Source organism: Triplophysa dalaica, chromosome 15, assembly GCF_015846415.1.
Source record: "Triplophysa dalaica isolate WHDGS20190420 chromosome 15, ASM1584641v1, whole genome shotgun sequence".
In the NCBI taxonomy this organism is placed as follows: Eukaryota; Metazoa; Chordata; class Actinopteri; order Cypriniformes; family Nemacheilidae; genus Triplophysa; species Triplophysa dalaica.
The window spans coordinates 13,200,999-13,223,565 of record NC_079556.1 but is presented as its reverse complement, the minus strand read 5'-3'; the positions used below and the strand labels follow the sequence as shown (position 1 = coordinate 13,223,565).

General features: G+C 42.5%; 1 protein-coding gene across 4 annotated transcripts in view; it reads left to right on the top strand.

The window, feature by feature from the left end:
- dnmt3ab (DNA (cytosine-5-)-methyltransferase 3 alpha b) overlaps positions 1-22,567 on the top strand; it is a 52,632-nt gene that overhangs the window by 26,717 nt on the left and 3,348 nt on the right. For all 4 annotated transcript variants that reach the window (XM_056768203.1, XM_056768204.1, XM_056768205.1 and 1 more), the window contains 16 exons: positions 3,799-4,128; positions 4,403-4,561; positions 4,643-4,750; positions 4,837-4,993; positions 7,420-7,569; positions 9,391-9,435; positions 9,531-9,610; positions 9,936-10,048; positions 10,130-10,313; positions 13,909-13,993; positions 14,262-14,407; positions 20,367-20,457; positions 20,631-20,779; positions 21,121-21,206; positions 21,302-21,371; positions 22,413-22,531. In XM_056768203.1, coding sequence (XP_056624181.1) covers positions 3,799-4,128; positions 4,403-4,561; positions 4,643-4,750; positions 4,837-4,993; positions 7,420-7,569; positions 9,391-9,435; positions 9,531-9,610; positions 9,936-10,048; positions 10,130-10,313; positions 13,909-13,993; positions 14,262-14,407; positions 20,367-20,457; positions 20,631-20,779; positions 21,121-21,206; positions 21,302-21,371; positions 22,413-22,531 — 2,072 coding nt within the window. The remainder of the gene's footprint in view (positions 1-3,798; positions 4,129-4,402; positions 4,562-4,642; positions 4,751-4,836; positions 4,994-7,419; positions 7,570-9,390; positions 9,436-9,530; positions 9,611-9,935; positions 10,049-10,129; positions 10,314-13,908; positions 13,994-14,261; positions 14,408-20,366; positions 20,458-20,630; positions 20,780-21,120; positions 21,207-21,301; positions 21,372-22,412; positions 22,532-22,567) is intronic.

The window sequence follows — 22,567 nt, the reverse complement described above, 5'->3', positions numbered from 1 at the left end:
CACTCCATTGTTTGTGAATGTGTACCGGAAGGTCAAATGGGGTCAAAAAGTGCGCTTGCGCAGTTACGTTTGTTTCTGTTTTTAAGATGAAACCGTCTAAAAAGGGCATATAAAATACACACATATGTATATACTGTAAATACATAAAAATATGTGAGTGAAAATGAAGTAATAGGCTAATAATAATAAATATGATATACAGTAGTTTTTTAGATTTTTACATTATTGCACAGACCCTGTAGCTTGTGTATAACAGTTTATGGTCCTAAAAATTAAATGGTATGGCAAACTCAAAGAATCCTCAAACTTGTTATATGCTGGTGAGCAGCAATGCTCGTCTTCTTGACATGTGTAGTATTAGAAACTGTTACCATTGTGTTACCTTTGTTTTCAACCTTCCTTCTGTAACTAATATTTCATAATTTCTCTGTTGAACAGCTATTCAAAAAACTAAGCCATCAGCTTGTGAACTTTGGCCTTAGAGGTTTGGAGCTTATACTTTTTTTCAGCATGAGACAAAGGTTACGTTATCTATGGTTTGTTGTGTTTTGTTAGGATGTACACATACCGTGCTCTTAGGACTAATAACAACATTGGTTATTTTAAGCTATCTCTTGTGGATGATCTATTGCTCATATATGTTGTTATTCCTGAGTCGGGCCGTGTGCCGTAGTTGTGACCGATAAAGACTGTAAAGTACTGTACTTTCAAACCCTCCCCCTTTCCTCTCTTTTCAAGAGCCGGACTTGCTACACTGAGGCCCCCGAAGAGGGGCATTTACTGCTGGAAAAAGAGCCAGAAGCAAACCTCCACTTATAGCTGTTTTTCACTTTCCAAACCACCCCCATTTGTGTCAGTTTTCGATTGATTTTTGACTTTTTTATACAAATCACCCTCACCCTTAAAGTAGTTGGCAGAAAAATTACATTATGTTTTCCAAACCCGTGTGACCTATTTTTTGATGACTTTAAGTGAAACCTAAAAGAAGAGTGTTTGAATAATGTACTTGTTCTTATTTTCCACATTAGGAGTATCAAAGAAGTGGCCCACGTATGCTGTTTTTAAGTCATTTAAATGAAAATCTTAAAATCGATTTGACTACCATACCTGTACTTCGTAAGAGAAGCAACAACATACAATTAATAAATTAATTGTATTAAACACTATTGTACTTTTGCAATGAAACTTTTCAATGAATTTGATGCTCCAGCTTATAAAACTTGTGCATGTATCAAATATTGAATTACCTGACATTACCTTCAGATAGCAGATGTTGAGATTTCCTACTAAGAAAAGCTTAAATGTAGTATTGTGTCTCACAAAATGCTACCATATGGGTCCTATCCAAAGCTTGAAAGCTCCAGTCTCCATTCGCTGTCATTCCATTAATACAATCTTTTCTCTTCATGGAAGAAAGTCGTACGGGTTTGGAACAACATTAGGGTCAACTGTTCTCTTAAGGAGAAAGCCAACAATATATAACACAATATGTTACCTTCAGTAATAACTATTCTAACATTTTTGGAGTGTCTCTTATTTTCCAGAAATTACAGAAACGTTTAGATTTTAAAACCAAAATTATTTCTACATTCCCATACAGCCAGTTTGGCTAATGGGGGAGTGTAAGCTGTGTATGTTTTGAACAAACAGGGCCGTAAGCCTGTCAGATAAAATCAGACATGGAAAGCACAAGCTAATATTTTACTTAGATAAGAGTGTCAGATCTAAATGATGTTTTGATTTAGTTGAATGTATCTGCTTGGCTTGAAACACGCAAATGTTTGACTGAAATCTTACAAATCTTTACATATTTAAAACCTAGGAGATAATGCCTAGGATTCAATAACCCAATGGATTAATTACCTATAAAATAAAATGCACTTTATTGCATTACCAGCAAACCAGATTCATTTACTGATAAATATAATGTCATAATTCCCATTTCTGCACAGGCATACTATATACAGACATATACTTAAAACCACCAACACACACTCAAATACTTTCTCTATAGTCACCCGTGGTCAAAAACCAATAACCTAGCGCATATGGGCCAGCTCATTTGAGCAGCCAGAGAAACTATTCAGATATTTATAAACTACAGTAAAGCCCCTTGATTTGGGGCCACATGTTTCTATTCTGTACCACCATACTGTAAACTCTATTCACACATACAGTGTGCTCCAAAATGTAGGTTTTAGTCTCATTTAAAACTAAAAAACTATTCTGTTTTAGGTCACTGAATAAATAAGCAAATTTGTGACTTAAATTTATGACTTTGTACAAACCAAAAGAGCTTTTTTTCTTGTGAAATCCACAAGGTTTTCTTTGGAACACTCTCAAATCTTGCTGAGGTAACAACATGGGTCATCAAGTTTTACATACACTTGTGGAGTCGCTGCCAGTTTGAGTACAGGCTGACATTAAAGGGATGGTTCACCTAAAAATGAATATTCAGTCATCATTTACTCTTCCTCTTGTCATTTCAAACCTGTATGACTTTCTTTCTTCCGGAGAACACAAAAGAAGATATTTTGAAGAATGTTGTTAACTGAACTAAGGTTAACCTTAAATTGAAATCGCAATTAAAATAGTTTTATGTTATATAACATTAATTATGTTGTAGTTCGAATGGACGAAATAACAAATTATTTTTATAAGCTAAACATTTTTTTTTTTAATTGTTCCGTTATTATATCACAGTTTCGTGCTACCTTTCAATGGTGTCCCACATTGTTCCACACAAACGGATTACCTGTCCCACATTTGGTTTGTTAGATGGTGGTCACCCTAGTACCACCATTGCTTGGTGGTATTCTTTAGAATATCTTTTTTTCTGTCATGCAGAGAAAAGAAAGTCATACAGGTTTGAAATGACAAGAGGGTGAGTAAATGACAAAATTTTCATTCTTCATTCTTGGGTGAATTATCACTTTAAGCAAAGGTGGGACAGCAAATTTTGTAATTCAAGTTTTGCACGCCTATTTATGCAAGACAATCAAAAATTCCCATACTCTTGACTGTAAATGTTAGGATTTGTATTTAAAAATGCAAAATGTTTGTGGTGTCAAGATTTTGGACTTCACACACTCAAGGGCTCTCGGCCCCAAAGTCCCGCTCTCCCCCTGCGGGCTCGTGCAAACGTATAGCCATCAGAACAGAAGGAGTGAGCTAAAGACAGCAACAGAAAGAAGTTTCTGAGGACACATCCAGCCGTTCACTTTCTCTATGCACACTCAGACAACGCGTGCTCCGCTGCCAGGTTCACGTGCATGTGAGTGAAATCGGAGCCGGAGTTGGAGCTCAGCAGCAGAGAAAGTACAGCTGTGAAAGAGATTCACGTGCGAGTGAGAAAGAATGGGTGAGCGAGGTGCAGCTGTTGAGGATTTGCTGTGAGCTGCTTAAGTCATGGCTTGGCTCGTGTCCTCTGTTTTTGACCTAATAGCTTAGAGTCAGGTTGGACAAACTCAGTGAACTTGCCGCTTTACGCTCCCAGCATCCGTCTTGGCCGCGGGGGAAGGCTCGTCGCTAGAAACAGCTTTCGCCTAAATGAAAAGGCAACTGTTTTCACGGGTTTCTGCCATCCATCACTCTCAAAGGGGCGGGGCTCGAAGTCATAGGGGCGGGGGTTACACTTTATCATGCGGATGGGGGATGTTTACGTTGGCACGTGGTATTAAAGTACTATAAACAAACCGGGCAGTCACCATTTATCAAGAGCCCGACCTGTGCTGTTCTCAGGAAGGTCTGTGCGCTTTACTTTTGCTTCTTTCTGTCTCATTGTTCCCCACGTTGCAGGCAGAGAAGAAGGCGAAACTGGTGTCTGTGATCAACTCAATGGAGGACTGTGGCGAGGTAGAGACGGAGCTCCAGAAAGAAAGCTCCATAATTACCGTCCCGCACATCTTTCCTCCACCAGCGCCGGCAACACAACAGCAACCACCACAGCCACAAAGCAAACCTCAGACCAACCTCAAAGCCCAACATCCTCCTCTCCATGATCAACCTCCACCATTCCAGCAGCAGCCCACGGATCCAGCCTCTCCGAACGTTGCTACCACCCCGGAACCTGTGCCTATAGGAGATGGAAACAAGACTTCACCTAAGACCACAGAATCAGAGTACGAGGTACGAGCTGATTTCAGGTCATACGAACTTCAGGGCGGGTCGTTTATGATCAGATGGGGTGTTCATCAAAAATTTTAATTCTGTCATTATTTATTCACCGTTGTGTTGTCTACACGTATCTGTTACATTTTCACAAAAGAAGATATTGTGAGAAATGTCATGGTGGTTCTGTGTTCATACAACGCAAATTAATGGGGAAAATGTTTATAAAGATATATAACATTGGGTTTTAATGCAATTGACTCTTCATCCATCTTAATGCTGTATGATGCAGGATGGCCGAGGTTTTGGCATTGGGGAGCTAGTGTGGGGAAAGTTACGTGGATTCTCCTGGTGGCCCGGCCGGGTTGTGTCCTGGTTGATGACCGGACGAAGCCGAGCGGCTGAAGGCACTCGATGGGTCATGTGGTTTGGTGATGGCAAGTTTTCCGTGGTAAGTTTTTTGCATGTAATGTATTCATTCAAGATGAAAATCAAGTTAATTTTAATAGAAATGTCTTAACCTGTTTGTCAGGTCTGTGTTGAGAAACTGTTACCTTTGAGTTCCTTCCAAAACGCCTTTCATCAGCCAACCTACAATAAGCAACCCATGTACAAGAAAGCCATCTTTGAGGTGCTACAGGTACTGATCCATAAAGGTTTAACATGTTTCTAGTTTAGTTCTCATTGTGAAAAACTGTCTAAAGAAAAATCTTTGGTGCTAAACAGGTAGCCAGCACTAGAGCGGGCAAAACATTTCTCACATGTCCGGAGAGTGACGACACTGACACTTCTAAATCAGTAGACATGCAAAACAAACAGATGATTGAATGGGCCATGACAGGATTTCAACCCACAGGACCTAAAGGCCTCGAGCCACCTGAAGGTAAGACTTTAAGCATATACGTCTGCCCGCATTACTAAAGAAAATCTCAGGTGTTGTCTCAATATACTCATCGTCATGTTGTTTCAACCCTTTTTGACTTTCTTGACTGTGTTGAACACGAAAGTTCTTCTTTGCAGATTATACTGGCAACTTTTGGGGTGGCAAGCTCTAAAAGAACAAAAAAGCACTATAATCCTTATTTTGGGTGACCAGATGTCCCATATTTCAACTCTTTGTTTAGTGTCCTGACGTATTATGAAAAAATCATGCTTAGTCTTGCCTTAAATTTCTTTTGTCACGGTTGAATGGCCTAATCTGAGGTAGCCAATTACATCATAGTATATTTTGGGGGAAAAAAGTGACCATCCAATCACAATTGCATGTTTATAATTTAACAGTCTTAACACTGGCTGTGAAGTTTGTTTTACACTTGCCTCATACATATGCATCAATGAGTGAGTTCTTTTTAATGAAATATCATGTATAGCTAAAAAAATCTTAATTCAGTGTATGAGCGATGAGGGTAATGATTTTCCTACACATTCGTTTTAAACTGGACATTTCACGATAAACTTTTGAAGACAAGCGCACACTTTCAAATATTTACAAAACGGCAATAATGATGCTGATACATCCTCTTGTTTTTGACAGGAACATGTATGTAAACCAGGGTTAGTCGAGTGGTAGCCTGGGGGCCAAATGGGGCCCAAAGAATCATCTTTACTTGGCCCGCCTTAACATTTCAAATGAGTGGAGAGACTTTAAGAATGGTATGCTTAAGAAATGCGCGTCCTGAGACGCCACGCCTTTGAAAGTCCAAAACGCTGCTACATTCAATTCGAAAGCTCGGCTCATAACGATTGACGTTTTATAAAACGATGTGATCGGTCTGTCCCAGAAACGTATGTTATTTGCAAAGTTATAATCGGCAATCCGCAGCCACAGGCAGTCGGTTTGCGGCTATGCGCACATGATAGGTCGCATTCCAGAGCGTGTCTTGTGCCCTTGAAAGTAACTGCAGGAAGAGTTCTACACGTGAACTGTTGTCTAAGATAAGGAAAAAAATATGTTGTTTTTTACTGTATTCATTATTCATTATGTATAATTTAAACAGCTAAACATCTGTTCATCTCCCTCCAGAACTTACACTTCAAAGGATCTGCCCTTATAAGTGCGTGGGGCACATGAATGCGATTGGAATTTACCCGAAGATGCGATAATAGCGTTCAGTTTCTTACACAGACTGATTGATTCGCTTTTTTAGACGCCAGTTTAACGTCAAGGGGCAAGGATTACTTTTGTGCCTAATGTATTAGCGTTTTTGACTTTTTTTATTTGACTTTCACTTCTTTCAATATCTTGATAAATATCCTCTTTGAAAAAAAAAAAATACCACCCACATCTTGGAAGAACTGGGGGACTGTGTGAGTAAATTAAAACAAATTTCATTCAACGTATAAGGGAATATAAAAAACTATTACAAAGACAATATTCCTTTTAATTAAATATCATGAAAAAGTATATAATGGATGCAATATTTGTGTGCATGTTTTAATACAGTATATGACCTTAATGCAGTATATAACAGCAACAAAAACAGTATAAAAGGAACAAAATGCAATAAATAACGGAAATACAAAATAACAGAAGAAATTATGATATGTTAAAACACAGGCCCGCATCCTATTTATACTTTTGGAATCTGGCCCTCAAAGAAAGGTAGTTGAAGACCGCTGATGTAAACCTGTATGACCCTTTCTCTCTCTCACAGGTGTCTAACGTTTTTGAAACAATCCATACAGTTAATTGAATGTGTCAGACCTTTAACCCACAGAAATAAACAAAGCAAGTTTAAAATTAGACCAATTCCAAATCTGCACTTGTGTAGATACATTTATGTGTGCAGTGGGGTGGATGCGAGCGTGCTTTTTCATCCTGTATTTCACTCTGAGAAATCTGGGTATCCTATCCCTAGATTATTCATCTACTGTTCTGGTCTCAAGTTATTCCCTATAAAAAGACTAGAAATAAAGCACACAGGTCATATGAACCACTGTTGTCAACTTTTTGTCATTTTTTTTAAAACATTTTTATTGCTTGTCATTTTCTACCTTTTGTTTTTTATTGCTTTTCATTTTGGACCTCGGCCAGCCTAGTTGCTATTTTATTGTAAAGAATTCATTGGAAAAGTTTAAGGCTTCTACAAGCTCTAATACCTCTTGCGAGATCTGTGGTTTATGTCAGTATAGTGGTTTACTGTATATTAGAGATTGCATAATACAAATGTACAAATGCCAGCCTTCCAGAAAGAAATTGAAACCTGAAAGAATAAATTGGACAAAAACACATTATTAACTATTCAATGTACACGTAGACATCCCATTTAATCCATTTACGTATAACTGTATGCACATTTTCTTTTTCAGAGGAACGGAATCCATATAAGGAAGTCTACCCAGAGATGTGGGTGGAGCCTGAGGCAGCGGCTTACACACCCCCACCAACAAAAAAGCCCCGCAAAAGCACAGCCACAGAAAAACCTAAGGTCAAAGACATCGTCGACGAGAGGACTCGAGGTGAGCTGATACTTTCACTATACGGGGTCAGTGAGTTCAAAGAGTTTTCAGTCGTAAACACACACCCACATGGGCTAAATCAGGATAATCGCTCTCATCCACTCAGCTGCAGAGTAAACACAGAAGGGTGTGTCTGCAACTATCACAGAGCAATCATCTTATCCTACAGATTTAAAGAGAATGAATTTCTAAATTATACAGTTAAACGGTCACCTACATAACCATGTTCACCTTCAAAATGAAAATTCCTACATTATTTGCACGCACTCTTTTCATTTCAAACCTGTATGACTTCCTTTTTCTGCAGAACACAAAAGAAGTATTTTGAAAAATGTTGATAACAACTAACCGATGGTCCCCACTGACTTGCATTGGTTTTGTGTCCATACAATAGAATTCAAAGGGGACCAACTATTTTGGCTACCAACATTTTTCAAAGAATCTGTGTTCTGCAGAAGAAAATTACACATATTTAAATCGACAATAGGATGAGTAAATGATGACAGATTTTTTTTAAAGGTGAACTATTTCTTTAAGCTTCTTAGCTTTAACAGCATGTTTCTTTAATTTCTGGACTTGTATGACCCAGTGGCTTGATCTAAACAATAAGGATACTACAAAAGTTAAATTTAAAAAATCTTGAATCTTAACAAATAACCATAAACCTGTTAAATATCATTATTTATGTATTTACATTATTCTATTATGATTTATTTACAATTATAAATAAACATTTTACACAAAATTGGTACAGGTGTCCGTGTCCTGTATATATTTTTTTGAGTATTTTTATTTTATTTAAAATGCTAGCTGTAAAATAAATCTTAGCCAGACAAACAAGTTTGCCATTGTGTTCCAATGATGTTTAAAATGGCGTGTCAACCACGTAATACTACCAAACACAATACATTTCAATAATATTAAATATCTGGTCAAAATGACAGAATTTGTCATATTCACAGTTAGACATTTTTAGAGAAAATATCAGTGCATTTGTAAGAAGTTAAAATTGTGTTTTAAGAAAGTTAAATTCCCCGCTTTCCCACAACATCTACAACGAACCACATTCTATTAGGACCACATTTTTTCTAATTAACCAAGTCAGTTGTTTGTTTATTGTTCTAATTAAACATTTTAGGTGTTTGAGTTTAGTCTGTGATTGACCATTTAAATGTATAATGGCGATAAATGGCAAAATTTTACAATGTTCTGCGGCGAGGAAACCTAACAGTAGTTGTAATGAAATGAGCTGTTAAATCGCAGGGAGCATAATTAACCAATCAAACAGAAGGAAATTAGAGCACCAGAGCATCTTTTTTTTGATGGTTGGCCAAGACCTTCTGTTAGTTCAGTAGTTCATTTGTGCAGATTATATTTTTCTTCAGTTATCAGAGAGTTGGTGGGCAGCTTTTATTGTCTACTTTACATTTATTTTTAGTCTGAAATGCTCCCATACTGTACTTGCGTGTTGCAATAAAAAGAAGTGATTGTGGAATTAATAGCCAAAATGATTAAAATGTTATACTGCCAACCAAATCATCATAAGTATATTGTGAGTATTCAGTCCTTAATATTGATAGGCTCTAGTTGTAGCCGTGCTGCAGTTTGCAAAATTATTTTAGTGAGTAATGTTCGTTTCAAGTGAATACATCTGTGTCTCTAATGAAAAACATCTTGTTGATAGAGTTGTGTCATAAGTTAAGACAGCTGAAGTTCCTAAAACCATTTAAAGAGATTTTTATTTAATGCTTAAAATGTGCCATGTGTCTGAAATACTGCTAGTTTTTTAACAACGTTTTCTCTATTGCCTTTCTTTTTCAGAGAGACTTGTTTATGAAGTTCGTCAAAAGTGTCGAAACATTGAAGGTATGTGTCACACGTAACTGTGATATCATAACAACTTTTCAATGGTAGAGCCTCAGGTATCTCTCTCTCTCTCTCTCTCTCTCTCTCTCTATTAGACATCTGCATCTCCTGTGGCACCCTTAATGTTTCCCTGGAGCACCCGCTCTTCATAGGAGGAATGTGCCAAAGCTGTAAGGTAAAAGCCAGGAAACTCCTGTTTCCTTCTTCCTTTAGGGCCGCTTTGTTTGCCTGCTTGTAATATTTTTATCAATTCCATTGATGCTCTTGGCAGATGGTTTCTTGCCAAAGTGACACAATTGATTTGATTTTGTGACACTGTGTAAATTTCTACTGTGAACAAATATGAGTCAGTCAAGGCTGAATGTCTTGTGTAAAAGTCTTAGTATTCTCATATTCCTATGAGATTCCATGATGCCCAATGTTTGTAATTTTCCCAGTTATGTGTGCCCATTACACATCGATACAGTCTAGCTAATATTTCAGCGTCTGCATTTTTGTAGAACTGCTTCCTCGAATGTGCGTATCAATATGACGATGACGGCTATCAGTCCTATTGTACAATCTGCTGCGGAGGCAGAGAAGTGCTGATGTGTGGAAACAATAACTGTTGCAGGTATGACATTTATTGAAGGTCCTTGTGCATTAGCGTTGTCTGTGTTATATTATAAGATGATGTTTTCTTGTGTTTCTGCAGGTGTTTCTGTGTGGAATGTGTAGATCTGTTGGTGGGGCCCGGCGCGTCACAGACAGCTATAAAAGAGGACCCGTGGAACTGCTTCATGTGTGGGCAGAAGGGACAGTATGGCCTGCTGGAGCGCCGGGCCGACTGGCCCTGCAGACTACAGCACTTCTTCGCCAACAATCACGATCAGGACTTTGTAAGTGACTTTTTTCAGTGATGAATCGCTGTGTAATCCCAACATGACTTTTTTCGTTTTTTATCCGAGGAGAACAGATCTCTAAATGTTGTGACTGACCAATCAGGAGCAAGTATTCCTGAGTGCCATGTAATAAATAATAATACATGTAGGACTAGGTAGTAGGCTTGTCATCGTGCCATAAACATATTTTAGGATACTATACCAACTAAAGTATCACGATACTAGGCTGTATTGCGACGCTGTGCCATGTTCATAATTGGTATCTACATAATAAACCACATTTTCTTAAACTCTTTCACCGCCATTGACGAGTTATCTCGTCAACTAAAAAAATAAATACTTCCCTGCCAAAGACGAGTTATTTCGGCAATCAGTGTTTGTACTGTTGTACAGCAGGTGGCGCTGTTACACACCTTTGGGAAAAAGTACAGAATCCCAGAACATAGAACGTATATGTTTTATCGGTTTTTAAACATTGTTCTTAGTGTAATCTGGGCGGAATCTTTGAAAAAAAACTTTAATATTCTCAGCTGTTTAATCAAAATGATGCATTTTCGTAGAAACCTACCCACATCTAAGGAGTGATAAGGGCCGCTCAAATGAATATAGAAGAATACGGTTTCTTTTGTTTAAAAGCTGAGACTCTGTTCTTCTGTTGACACATTGTTTGTCCATATATTCTTTACACAAAATTTACTGTGAGCCATTAAAGTTGGGTAAAAATGTTAAAAAGCGCTGCCGTAGGCTGGCGGCGAAAGAGTTAAGGTGGGGTAGTTAATTTGGGAAGGTGCTAACTTCAGCCTGCTGGCACTACATGTATTTCATAAATCCATGTAGCGAATTACAAACTTAATCCATTAAATTCTTCTCCAAGCATGTTCATACCTGTCCAAAAGAAAGAGAGCCATGGTATCGTCTTTCAGACCCTTGGCCTGCCGGAGCTGTCTCCATCGTGTAAAAGCTGATTTTCGTTTTGTAGATTTACTTGTTGTCGGTGCTGCAGTAAAGTTTGATTGTTGCTGATTGTCCACTATTCTCCCTACATTGCCACTGCGGACACAAGCACGCTCATGACGTATGATGTCTGTGTGAACAGGGTACGAAGTGATATGCAAAATACGTTGGCTGAAAATAAACACATGACCAGTCACAGCGTTTGCCCAATACGTTTTGATTGGGCGAACATTGTTTGGTCCTACACCTTTCAAAGACGATATATAATTGTAAAAATATTATTTGACCACAATACTTTTTGATCGCTATCAGGATGTAAAGAGATTTCCGACCAACATGACAAAATGTTTCTGGACAGGATCACCTACCCTGCCTTTAATACACGGATCTAAATGAACATTTGTATTTACTAGAGTAAACTGTGTTACACTGTACACCACAGTTTTTTTTGTATTTACTATAGTAATTTGCGTAGAGTTTGATTGACAGGCGACTGGACCAATCATAACACTGATATTATGCGCCCCCCTGTTGTTATTCGCCATTTTGTCCAATAATCATACCATAGCGTTTAACCGGCTGCGCATTATTAGGTCTTAAAAAATCTTTTGCGATTGTTGTCATGTCAATGTGGAATCTTTGTTGTCATATTGTAAATCAATAAAGACTTCTATAAGAGTTTCAGCTTATAGACTGACTGTCATATGATCCACAATGAAGGACTGCATCACATCAACACTGACAGAATTTTATCGGAGGTCAATTTGAACTTTACGGTCAAAATCACAGTTGCCTAAACGTGTCAGAAACCAATAGCGATATCCATGCGTATTGTCGTAACAGCAAGAGAAGTACGTTAGGCTACAGCTTCGATCTTTATTTTGTTTACTTTATTCTGGGTCACTTTCACATCCTGAATATGTACTTCAAATGCATATTGCAGACTTTCTTATTGCTTTTGCTGAAAGTACACGTAATTTTTTTTCTCCAGAAATGATTATTTGACGATAAATGTTCTTTTGTGCAGTGGTAGCGCTTTGGGTGATGTCGGACATTACCAAAGGGAGTGGGCATTGTGTAGGCTCAGTTGAATAAGTTATAGTAAATTCTGTAGTATACTTTAATATTTACAATGGGAGGACTCTGAAACACTAGTCTATATGTATGTATATGTAAGTGTGTATATGTAAGTTATCTATAATAAATTGACTATTTCAGCAATAACAACATAAAAAAAACATACTATGTGCCCCAAACACAACTTCCGGTAGACTTCAGCAAAGAATCATTAACTGCTAAATTGTTTTAGTTTAATTTAGTAAAATATTAATAGGAATTACTCTAGATACAAATTAATTATAAAATATATTTTTATATTATAACCAAACACTGACTGAAGCTGGAAGTTAATTTCGGGCCAGCACGTGGGTCCAATAAAACCTCCTATACCAAAGTACACAAGAACATTTTCCCTGTGGGAACTTATTAATGCGTGCGACAAATTTAATTTATACAGCAATATTTTTAAAGGGAAATTTGTGGCTTACTTTAAATATTAAACTAAAACACACTGTAGTTGGGGGTCAGTGAATCATTTAACCAATTCGTTCAAAAAGACAGATTTTTTTCAAAACTCAGTGAATATAATCTCGTCCAAGTCGTTCAAAACACGGATTCATTTAGGAGAGAAACTCTGCAAAATGACAGGTGTAAGGGTTCAAACAAACATTAATGCGCATATGCAACATTACTTGCAGTACTACGATACCAAGCACCATCGCAAGTATTTTGAAGTTTTAGCATTGCAGTACACTGTGCGACCCTACTAGCTCGTTTTTGAAACACACGATCCAAACACATGACCCCAAAGCTTTCATCTCATTGGCCCAAAAGTGTAAGAACAAAACAATGCTCTGTAGGGATGCATTGTCTTCTGCTTATTGTTTCTCCACAGTAGGCATGCATATTTTAATGTCTTGTGGGCTCAAAATATTTTGTTTGGAATGTAGAATGTATGTTAATAGCTCTTTAATCTTGTTTGTCTTTATAACCATTCTTTGTTATTACAGATAAATATATATTTTGATTTCTTATCCAAATTTTATGACTGTGAATATTGCAGCTGTTGCAGTCCAAACTGTGTTTTACAGTATAAAAGTTAATGATTTCTGTTTTATTATGTAATGCTACATCTCCTAAACCTTTAGATTTCCAGTTCGTTTGAATAAAGATTATCTTGGCATACAGCCAATGTGAAAGAGCAGCCATAGTGTTTCGGCCTATTGTGCTTTAGAAAACAAATATTAAGATTCAGTTTTATCTTACATGCTTCATACTCAGTACGCATTACAAAAGCGTGAGTTTGTTATTGTTAATGTTATTGAACGCAAAGACGTCTAACAAGGACCACAGACACAAGAAGAAAGTTAATGAAACTTGCCAGCAATACGCCGTATACTGTACAGACGCTCAACAATAGTCCGTTGTTGCTGGACTGCTTTAACGTAAAGGCTTTCTTTGTAACACGTACAGACAGGTGGGCTTTTATTACAAAAGCTGTGTGTTTTAAAGGTCTCTCTATCACTTTCGCTCTCTCTCTTTCTGTCCCTCTTCTTTGGCCCCTGTTCTACTCTTACAGGAACCACCAAGGCTCTACCCTCCGGTTTTGGCAGAGAAAAGAAAACCCATTCGTGTCCTGTCACTTTTTGATGGGATCGCAACAGGTTAGTGAAGAATGTTCGCCGTCCCTTTTGTGGTCTTAGCAGAAATAGTGCTGATCATGTTACACCCGTCAAGGCTTTTAAAGTGCACTTAGCTAAGCGTTACCCGATGATACCACTGTAATGTTTGATAGTACTGTGAGATTTAATTGCAGGAGCAGCAATTTTGACCGTCAACAACAAAACTTGAAACTTGAAAATACTACATTTAAATTGACGTTTTTTACGCAACTTGTGCATTTAGTCTTTATGATATTTATGATGATTTTAGGGCTTCTGGTGCTAAGGGAGCTGGGGATCCAAGTGGAGCGCTATGTGGCCTCAGAAGTGTGCGAGGACTCCATCACCGTGGGCATCGTTCGGCACCAGGGACGCATCATGTACGTAGGTGACGTGCGGAACGTCACCCATAAACACGTGAGTACACACAAGTGTGTACACACACTTGATGTACATTAAGACATTTATTCACAGCGGGCGTATAGACTGAGGTTCTGAGCTGTAGTGCGTATCTGGGATCGAATCCATTTTACAACATTTTTTATTTATATTCACCCCTCTATTGTCTTCTTGTCCCTGATTTCTTAACTTGATTTACAACACTTTTGTTATAAAAAGTATACTTAAAATCGAAAAACGTCTTGGTTAGGTATGTAACCTCAGTTCCCTGAAGGAGGAAACGAGACGTTGTGTCGAGAACGACAGATGGGGTTCGCCCTTGAGAACCAATCAACTCTGACTAGGCCAACGAAATTTGGCGAATGAAATTTCCATGCCGGTCTCCGCCCCCGGATGTCCGGTATAAAAGGAAGCCGGCGTGCAGCATTCATTTACCTCTTGTTCTGAAGAGCATGAGAGCTTCTCACGACTGCAGCAGAATACGATACGTGTTTGTGGCATAAGAGACACAGATGGGGTTGCCTATGGAAAACGCCACAACACTGTATCGCGTCACAATCTCTAGCGAAGCGACGGTAACAGGCCTGGGCGTGTCAGCTCGAGGCTTTGGCGAAACTGTAACCTTCCAGTGTGGTGGTCGGGGGGTTCCAGAGCTTTCTTGGGGAAAGATGGGTACAGCCCTGACCGGTAACCTTTCCCGGACGGAGGCCTTAGCTCTCTACTGGCGAGAGGCCGTCTGGCTTACACCAGGTAAGCGCAACTTCCTTAATTAGGGATGCGCTGCAGAGGCCACCTCCTACTCATGGGGAAGAATATGGTGGATATAGGTATGGTCTCGTCCTTGGAGGAGAATGCATGTTACGTGCGGACTGAGTAGTTAACTGCGAGGTGGAGGTCCACCTGGGGAAGCTCATGGGTTACCAAGAGTGGGAACCATTCTCATGAGGATACATCAGATGGAACAGCCCACGGAGGGGGTGTTACAGACATCCGGTAGCACTAGGTCCGGTTAGAGCTATCTGTTATACGTCATATGGTGTCCCGGCCTAAGGGGGAAGGCTGCTCTGCCCAGCCAACCTCCAGGGGGTGCTTACTTAGTGATGGATGGAATGCCTGTTCTTAACCAGTGTTTGAGTAAGAAGGAAGGTTGGTGAGATACCAGTTTATTGGCCATGTGTTTGGGTAAGAAAAAAGGTAGATAGCACACTGACCCAACCTCTTGGAGGGTGGGAAGATCCATTCGCAGGCATACGCCCCCCCGCATGCCAGTCCTACATGTCGCCACGCAGGACGTGGGCTGACGCCGGGTTTACGCGCAGGTTGTTAACCCTTGCGAAGGTGTTTGGGCGTAGCCCAACCCGCAGCTCTACAGATGTCTGCTAGAGAGGCGCTTCTGGCCAGTGCCCCGGAGGTGGCTATACCCCGTGTGGAGTAAGCCTTCACTGCCAGTGGGCATGGGAGAATCTGAGATCGGAATGCCGTTGTAATGGCATCCACGACCCAGTGCGCCAGCCTCTGCTTGGAGACAGCCTTCCCCGTCTGCTGTCCTCCAACACAGACAAGGAGCTGGTCAGAGCTACTGAAGCTCTGCGTGCGGTCCAGGGCACAACACGGATGGGGTTGGGTCTTCCTCCCCGATGGGGAGCGCCTGCAAGTCCACCACTTGGTCCCGGAAGGGAGAAGTGGGAACTTTGGGCACATATCCGGGCCTGGGTCTCAAGATAAGAGAGTTTGCCAGGGCCGAATTTAAGGCAATCCGGAGACACAGAGAATGCTTGGAGGTCCCCTACCCTCTTGAAGGAAGCGAGCGCCCACAGGAGGGCCGTCTTACTCGTCAGGTGAGGAAGATCGTAACCTCTGAGGGGCTCTTGGACCCATGTTAGGGTCCCAAGAGGGTATGGAGCGGAGATGAGGCGGATTCCGCCATCTCGCACCCCTGAGGAAACTGGTGACCAGGTCGTGTTGCCCTAGAAACTTTCCATCCACTGAGTCGTGATGAGTGGCGATAGCGACTACATACACATTCAGTGTGGAGGGCAGATGTCTCCAGTCTCGTAAGAAGGACAACACAATCCTGATCGAGCACCTCTGTGGGTCTTTATCGTTGAGAGAGAGACACCAGGACGAGAAGAGGCACCGTCTAGGGGCGTGCAACCGCCTAGTAGATGGGGCCCTAGCCTGGGTGATGGTCTCTGCCGTAAACGGGGAGTAGCCAACTCAGGATCTTCTCGTCCTGTCTAGAGACCAGACATGGGAGTTCCAGAGGTCTGATCTGGGATGCCAGAAAAGTGTCCTTACCCTGAGAGAGCAGGTCCTCTCTCAGGGCAATGGTTCAGGGGGAGTTGCTGTCCAAAGCATCAACTCTGAAGCCAAGTGCGGTTAGACCAGTGCGGTGTAACCCATAACACTTGGTGCTCCTCTTCCCTGACCTTGCACAGTGTCTGTGCAAGGAAGCTCCTGGGGGGGGACGCCCGTCCCGCGGTCAGCTGTGCGCAAGGGCATCCATGCCGAGGGGGGCCCCGGACAGGGAGTTTCAAAGCGGGGAATGGGTGGTGTCGTGAGAGGCAAAGAGGTCAACCTGTGCCAGTCCGAACAGCACACAAATGAGCTGGAGTACGCGGGGGTGGAGTCGCTACTCTCCGCAAGGCCTATACTGACAAGAGAGCGCGTCGGCTGTCTGGTTCAGTTCACCTGGGATGTGTGTGGCCCGCAGGGAGTGGATCACCTGCTGACTCCACAGGAGGTGGCGTCGGGCAAGTCGTGTTAGCTGCCGTGAGCGTACGCCACCCTGGCGATTGATGTACGCTACGGGTGTCATGCTGTCCAGGCAGACCAGCACGTGCTGGCCCTGCACTAGAGGCTAGCCTTCTCAACGCAAGTAGCACAGCCCACAACTCTAGGCAATTGATATGCCAGCGCAGAAGGGGACCGTTGGCTGCCTGACGTGTTCCAGGCAGTTCAACACCGACTGGGTGCGTGCTGCGGACAGTTGCGCCGTCATTGACAGAGTTAAGTTCCATACCGAGAAAGAGGATGCTCTGCACTCGGGAGAGCTTGCTCTTCTCTCGGTTGACCTGTAATCCCAACCGATCTAGGTGCCGGAGCACCAGGTCCCTTTGTGTACATAACAGATCTCGCGAGTGTGCCAAGATAAGCCAGTCGTCGAGATAGTTTAGTACCCGCACACCTTCCTCCCCTCAGGGAGATAGGGGGGCTTCCACGATCTTCGTGAAGACCGTGGGGACAGGGACAGACCGAAAGGGAGAACAGGTCGATTGCCACGAAACCAATCCTGACACCTGATCGATGTCTGGATGCGCCTCTGCGTGAGCATCCTGAACGGCAGCTTGTGAAGGTGCTTTGTTCAGGGTACGCAGACCTATGGGGCGCAAACTGACGTTTTTCTTGGGAACGATGAAGTGCGGGCTGTAACCCACAAAACATCTTGGTTTTGAGGGACAAACTCGATACCCGTTTCGCCAGAAGGGTGGTGACATCTATCCGAAGTACGGAGGCGTCCCTTCCTCTGACAGAGGCAGAGATGATGCCCCGAAACCTGGGAGAGTCTCTGGCGAACTGGATCGAGTAACCTAGACGGACCGCCCTCATTAGCCACCGAGACAGTGTGGGCAGCTCTCGAGCTCCCAGGGACTGTGACAGGGGGACCAAGGGGACGGCCTGCTTCATCATTCCCACGGGGGGGGGGGGGTTCGTCGGCTGGCGGAGCTAACCATAGGTCACGGGGGTCCCCGGAGGGAAGGTCGGCTTCGCCTTTTTGCCTGCCTGGCGAGAAAGCTGCACGCACTGTCGGTTTGAGTGTGGCAGCCGTCGTCTGTGTACGACCCTACGCCTCGCCAGGGCGTGAGGTAAGGTTGCCGGGCACAGTCCAGTCGAGTGTGCGATCGGCTGCATGTACACCCGGGGAGAACAGAAAACAGAACAGAAAAACTTTGTGAGTAAGTGGGCGCCAGGCCCTGAAAAAGGGTCCGGCTTTGTTGACGAGGCAGGAGGCGTCCCGTACCGACCGATCAGAGCCGTGGCTGTGAAGGTCAGGCCCGATGTTGTTCTCCCTGGTGTCTTCCCGTCAGTGTCCCTTCTCGCGAGAAGGTTGCTGACGGGGTGGAGGTTTCCCCCTCGACCTCCGCTTCCGGGGGGATGCCTTCGGGGGCAAAGCAACCAGAGCCGATGTCGAAGGGGTCCTGGGCTGCCGGGAAGCAGACGCCACGCGGGATCTCGGAGGCCCTTTAGGCGGCCGAGTCGCGGCGCGAAAAAAATGTGGCTAAATGCCACTGTCTGCTTCACCCTCAAAAACTGCTGAGCGCAGTCCTCGACGGCGTTACCAACAACCCACTCTGCGAGATGGGTGCATCAAGAAAGCGGACGTTCTCGGTGTCACTCTTCTGCACAAGGTACAGCCGGGGGCGTCTCTCCTGTACCTTTACCGTGGACATCGCCCAACCCAGGGCCCGTGCCGCCACCTTGTTTGCCTGTAGAGCGCTGTCATAGCTGGTTTAACTGGAGCGGGCCGTGAGTGGAGCGCTCCAAGTTTTACACAGCTCCTCATGCGACTCCGGGAAAAAAATGGCCCCCGGGGTGGGCGTGGTTTGCACCGCGCTCCTACCTCAGGAACAACGTATCCCCGGGTTAGCACAGTTAACATCACTTCTGCTTCCTCCTGAGCTCGACCGCTGGGGGTGGAGCTTGGATTCGTCAGAGTCGGATGCCAGTCTCCCTCCGATGCTGCGAGCGACATCTCATCTATGCCACGCATCGTTTCCGAGTGTATGCCACCGCCGGTTGGGGAACGTTCAGAAGAATATTGGGGTGCGATCGGCCCGTGAGCACTTGGCTGGCGGGTTTACGCTCGCAGAGGTCCCCAGATCACTAACGCTGCTAATACAGGCGGACCTCGGGGCCGTAGCCACCGATGTCACGGCCCGAGTAGCAGACGAAATGGTGGCTGGTTCCCGTAGGAAGACAGCCACCCGTGACCGCAACTTTTTAATGACAATCTGCCCGCAGTGCGGGCAAGATGTGTCAACGAACGCTGCTTCAGACACCTAATGCAGTGATCGTGTCCATCCCCCTCCTCGATGAGGGTGCCGCACCCAGGAGAACAGCGGGACATGCCACACTGGAGATTGCTCAGTCCTGAAAAGGACCTTTCTTAGAAAAAATCTCTAACACCTCCGGAACCGCCAAGACACGCAGGGGAAGGTCGCTGCAGGTAGGGACGATCCGCTGCTCTGCGTCGTAGATCCAGCAATGTAGAAGAATAAGAATTCATTGAATTCGTTTTGTTCGTAGTCATGAGCAAAGGGTCTGAAGAACAAAAGGTAAATGAATGCTGCACGCCAGCTTCCTTTTATACCGGACATCCGGGGGGCGGAGACCGGCATGCAAATTTCATTCGCCAAATTTCATTGGCCTTTTCTATAGTAGTCAGAGTTGATTGGTTCTCAAGGCCGAACCCCATCTGTTGTTCTCAACACAACGTCGAGAGACAGAAAGGTAACTAGGTTTTATAGTAAACGTTCTGTTAGTGAATCATACCCTCAATATTTAGTTAGAAATTGCTCTTTGTTAGCACATACTCCGTAAAATGTTAATTCCGAATTAGTAGAAATATGTTAAAAGTTGGGTGAAAAAAAAATACTTCATAACCTCCCAACAGAGTTCTGGGAACAAGAGAAAACTTGTTTCACAGGTTCCATTGGAAACCATAAAAACTGTTCACTTACAAAATCTAAATTTGTTCAATCTAAATGTGACAAATTACGTTCTGTACTCCCATTGTGCAATACATTTTGTTCCGTTCACCAAAATAGTGACTGGAAAACTGTTAAAATTGCCAAAACTGAAGATACTTATTTTTCATTGGACAGCAATAATGTGTTTTTATTTGACTGAACAGTTTAGCAACTTTATTTTCCACAACATTTATTTGTTGTTCTTTTTTATTAAATATTATCTACAGATACAAGAGTGGGGTCCTTTTGATCTGGTCATAGGTGGAAGCCCATGCAACGACCTATCCATCGTGAATCCAGCAAGGAAAGGTCTCTATGGTAGGGTTTTATACAGCTGTGATTTAGCTTTTACAGTCGTTTCTGACTGTAAGTATCACTGTTTTTAAATATTTTTCACTCAGTGGTACTTAAAACATCACAGCTTAGCTCATGTTTAGTTTCTCTTATTGTCTGTAATGTTGTTGTTGTTTTTTGGCCTAACACTCTTTAAGAGGGCACAGGACGGCTCTTCTTTGAGTTTTACCGGCTGTTACACGAGGCTCGACCTAAGGAGGGAGACAACAGGCCGTTCTTTTGGCTTTTTGAGAATGTGGTGGCCATGGGGGTCAGCGACAAGAGGGACATCTCTCGCTTTTTAGAGGTGCGGGTCTCTTAATTTAAAATGAAAGGGGAGGGGCCACTTATTATGTCCTGCCCTAACTTCATACTTAAGTGAAAAGTAGTTCAATTCATGGAAAGGGTATTTTCAGGCACTTCACTTTGTGTTTAAATCCTGTCGTATACAGCTGGTGGTGCTTAACCACCATGATTTTGCTGCCCCCTTGTGGTAGACTCACCGGCTGGGCCAGAAAAATTAACCCCTCCTATGCTCACTTGACATAAATGATGTAAAGCCCTCTGCATCTAGAAGATGTTTGAAAGTCTATTTAAGTGTGATTTCAAAATTTTAGGTGTTTAAATGTAACACTCTATTTTTGATAGTGCAACCCTGTTATGATTGATGCCAAAGAGGTGTCTGCTGCCCACAGAGCGAGATACTTTTGGGGTAACCTGCCTGGCATGAACAGGTTAGACATGGACTACGCGGAACTTTTTATTATATAAATAATGTGATGTCTCTTACTTTCTCATTTTTACCTCTCTGTTTGCTTTCTCCTCTTAGACCCTTGACCGCCATGTGCACTGATAAATTGGACCTTCAAGACTGCTTGGAGCACGGCAGGATGGCTAAAGTAAACCACATTTTAAGACAAGCAATACCGTAATTTCCGGACTATTGAGCGCACCTGAATATAAGCCGCACCCACTAAATTTTTAAAAAAATATTATTTTGAACATAAATAAGCCGCACATGTCTATAAGCCGCAGGTACCTACCGGTACATTGAAACAAATGAACGTCAGAGGAACCTCGTCCATATTTATGATGTCGTGCGGGCCGATGGAATGCTCCGCTATCTTTGCATCAGTGAATTTGCGGAAGTTTGAAACTTTTTCCTCGTAGTCGGGAGGGAGCTGCTGACATAGATCGACTCGTCCGTACCCTGATGGACAGGCCTTTTCGTCTTATAAATCTGAGACACCACGATGGTCAACCTCTAAAATCAAACTTCATTGCGTTCGCGATTGTTTTGGCTTTCAGTCGGATCTGCACAGTTAGCACACCGGCCGTCTGCTCTCTGTGTGTTGACCCAGTCTTCGAGCTCATTTTCTAGTTCGGGCCATCTGCTTTTCTTTCCTCTGAAAGCTTTAGTTGTCTTTTTGCACTGAGTCAATTCCTCACGCTGCTGTTTCCAAGGTCTTATCATCGTCTCATTAAGACCAAGCTCCCGTGCAGCAGCTCTATTTCCTTTTCCAACAGACAGATCAATCGCCTTCAACTTGAAAGCTGCATCATATGCTTTCCTCCGTGTCTTTGCCATGATGAGGGTGTCAAAATGACTACCGTAATCAGTATGATGGGAAGTTTGAGCGTGCTCGATTTAATCTTAATAGTAAACAAAAAAGTTGGTTGACCTTAACCCGTTTGGCAATTTCATTGGTCTAATGAAAGCTTCATTCCGCCCAAAAACTGAGCACGTCACAGAATGTTTAAAAAAAAAAAAATTGAAAGCGGGGAAAATCCATATATTAGCCGCGTCATTGTTTAAGCCGCGAGGTTCAAAGAGTGGGAAAAAAGTTGCGGCTTATAGTCCGGAAATTACGGTAGATGGATTTATAGATAAATCTTTAAGTAGTTTCTCAAATGACAATGTCTTATCATACCTTTTACAGTTTGGTAAAGTGCGGACCATTACTACTCGGTCGAATTCCATAAAGCAGGGCAAAGACCAGCATTTCCCTGTGTTCATGAATGAAAAAGAGGACATCCTTTGGTGCACTGAGATGGAAAGGTAATGCCTTTAAATAGCCTTGAACAAACCCTTATA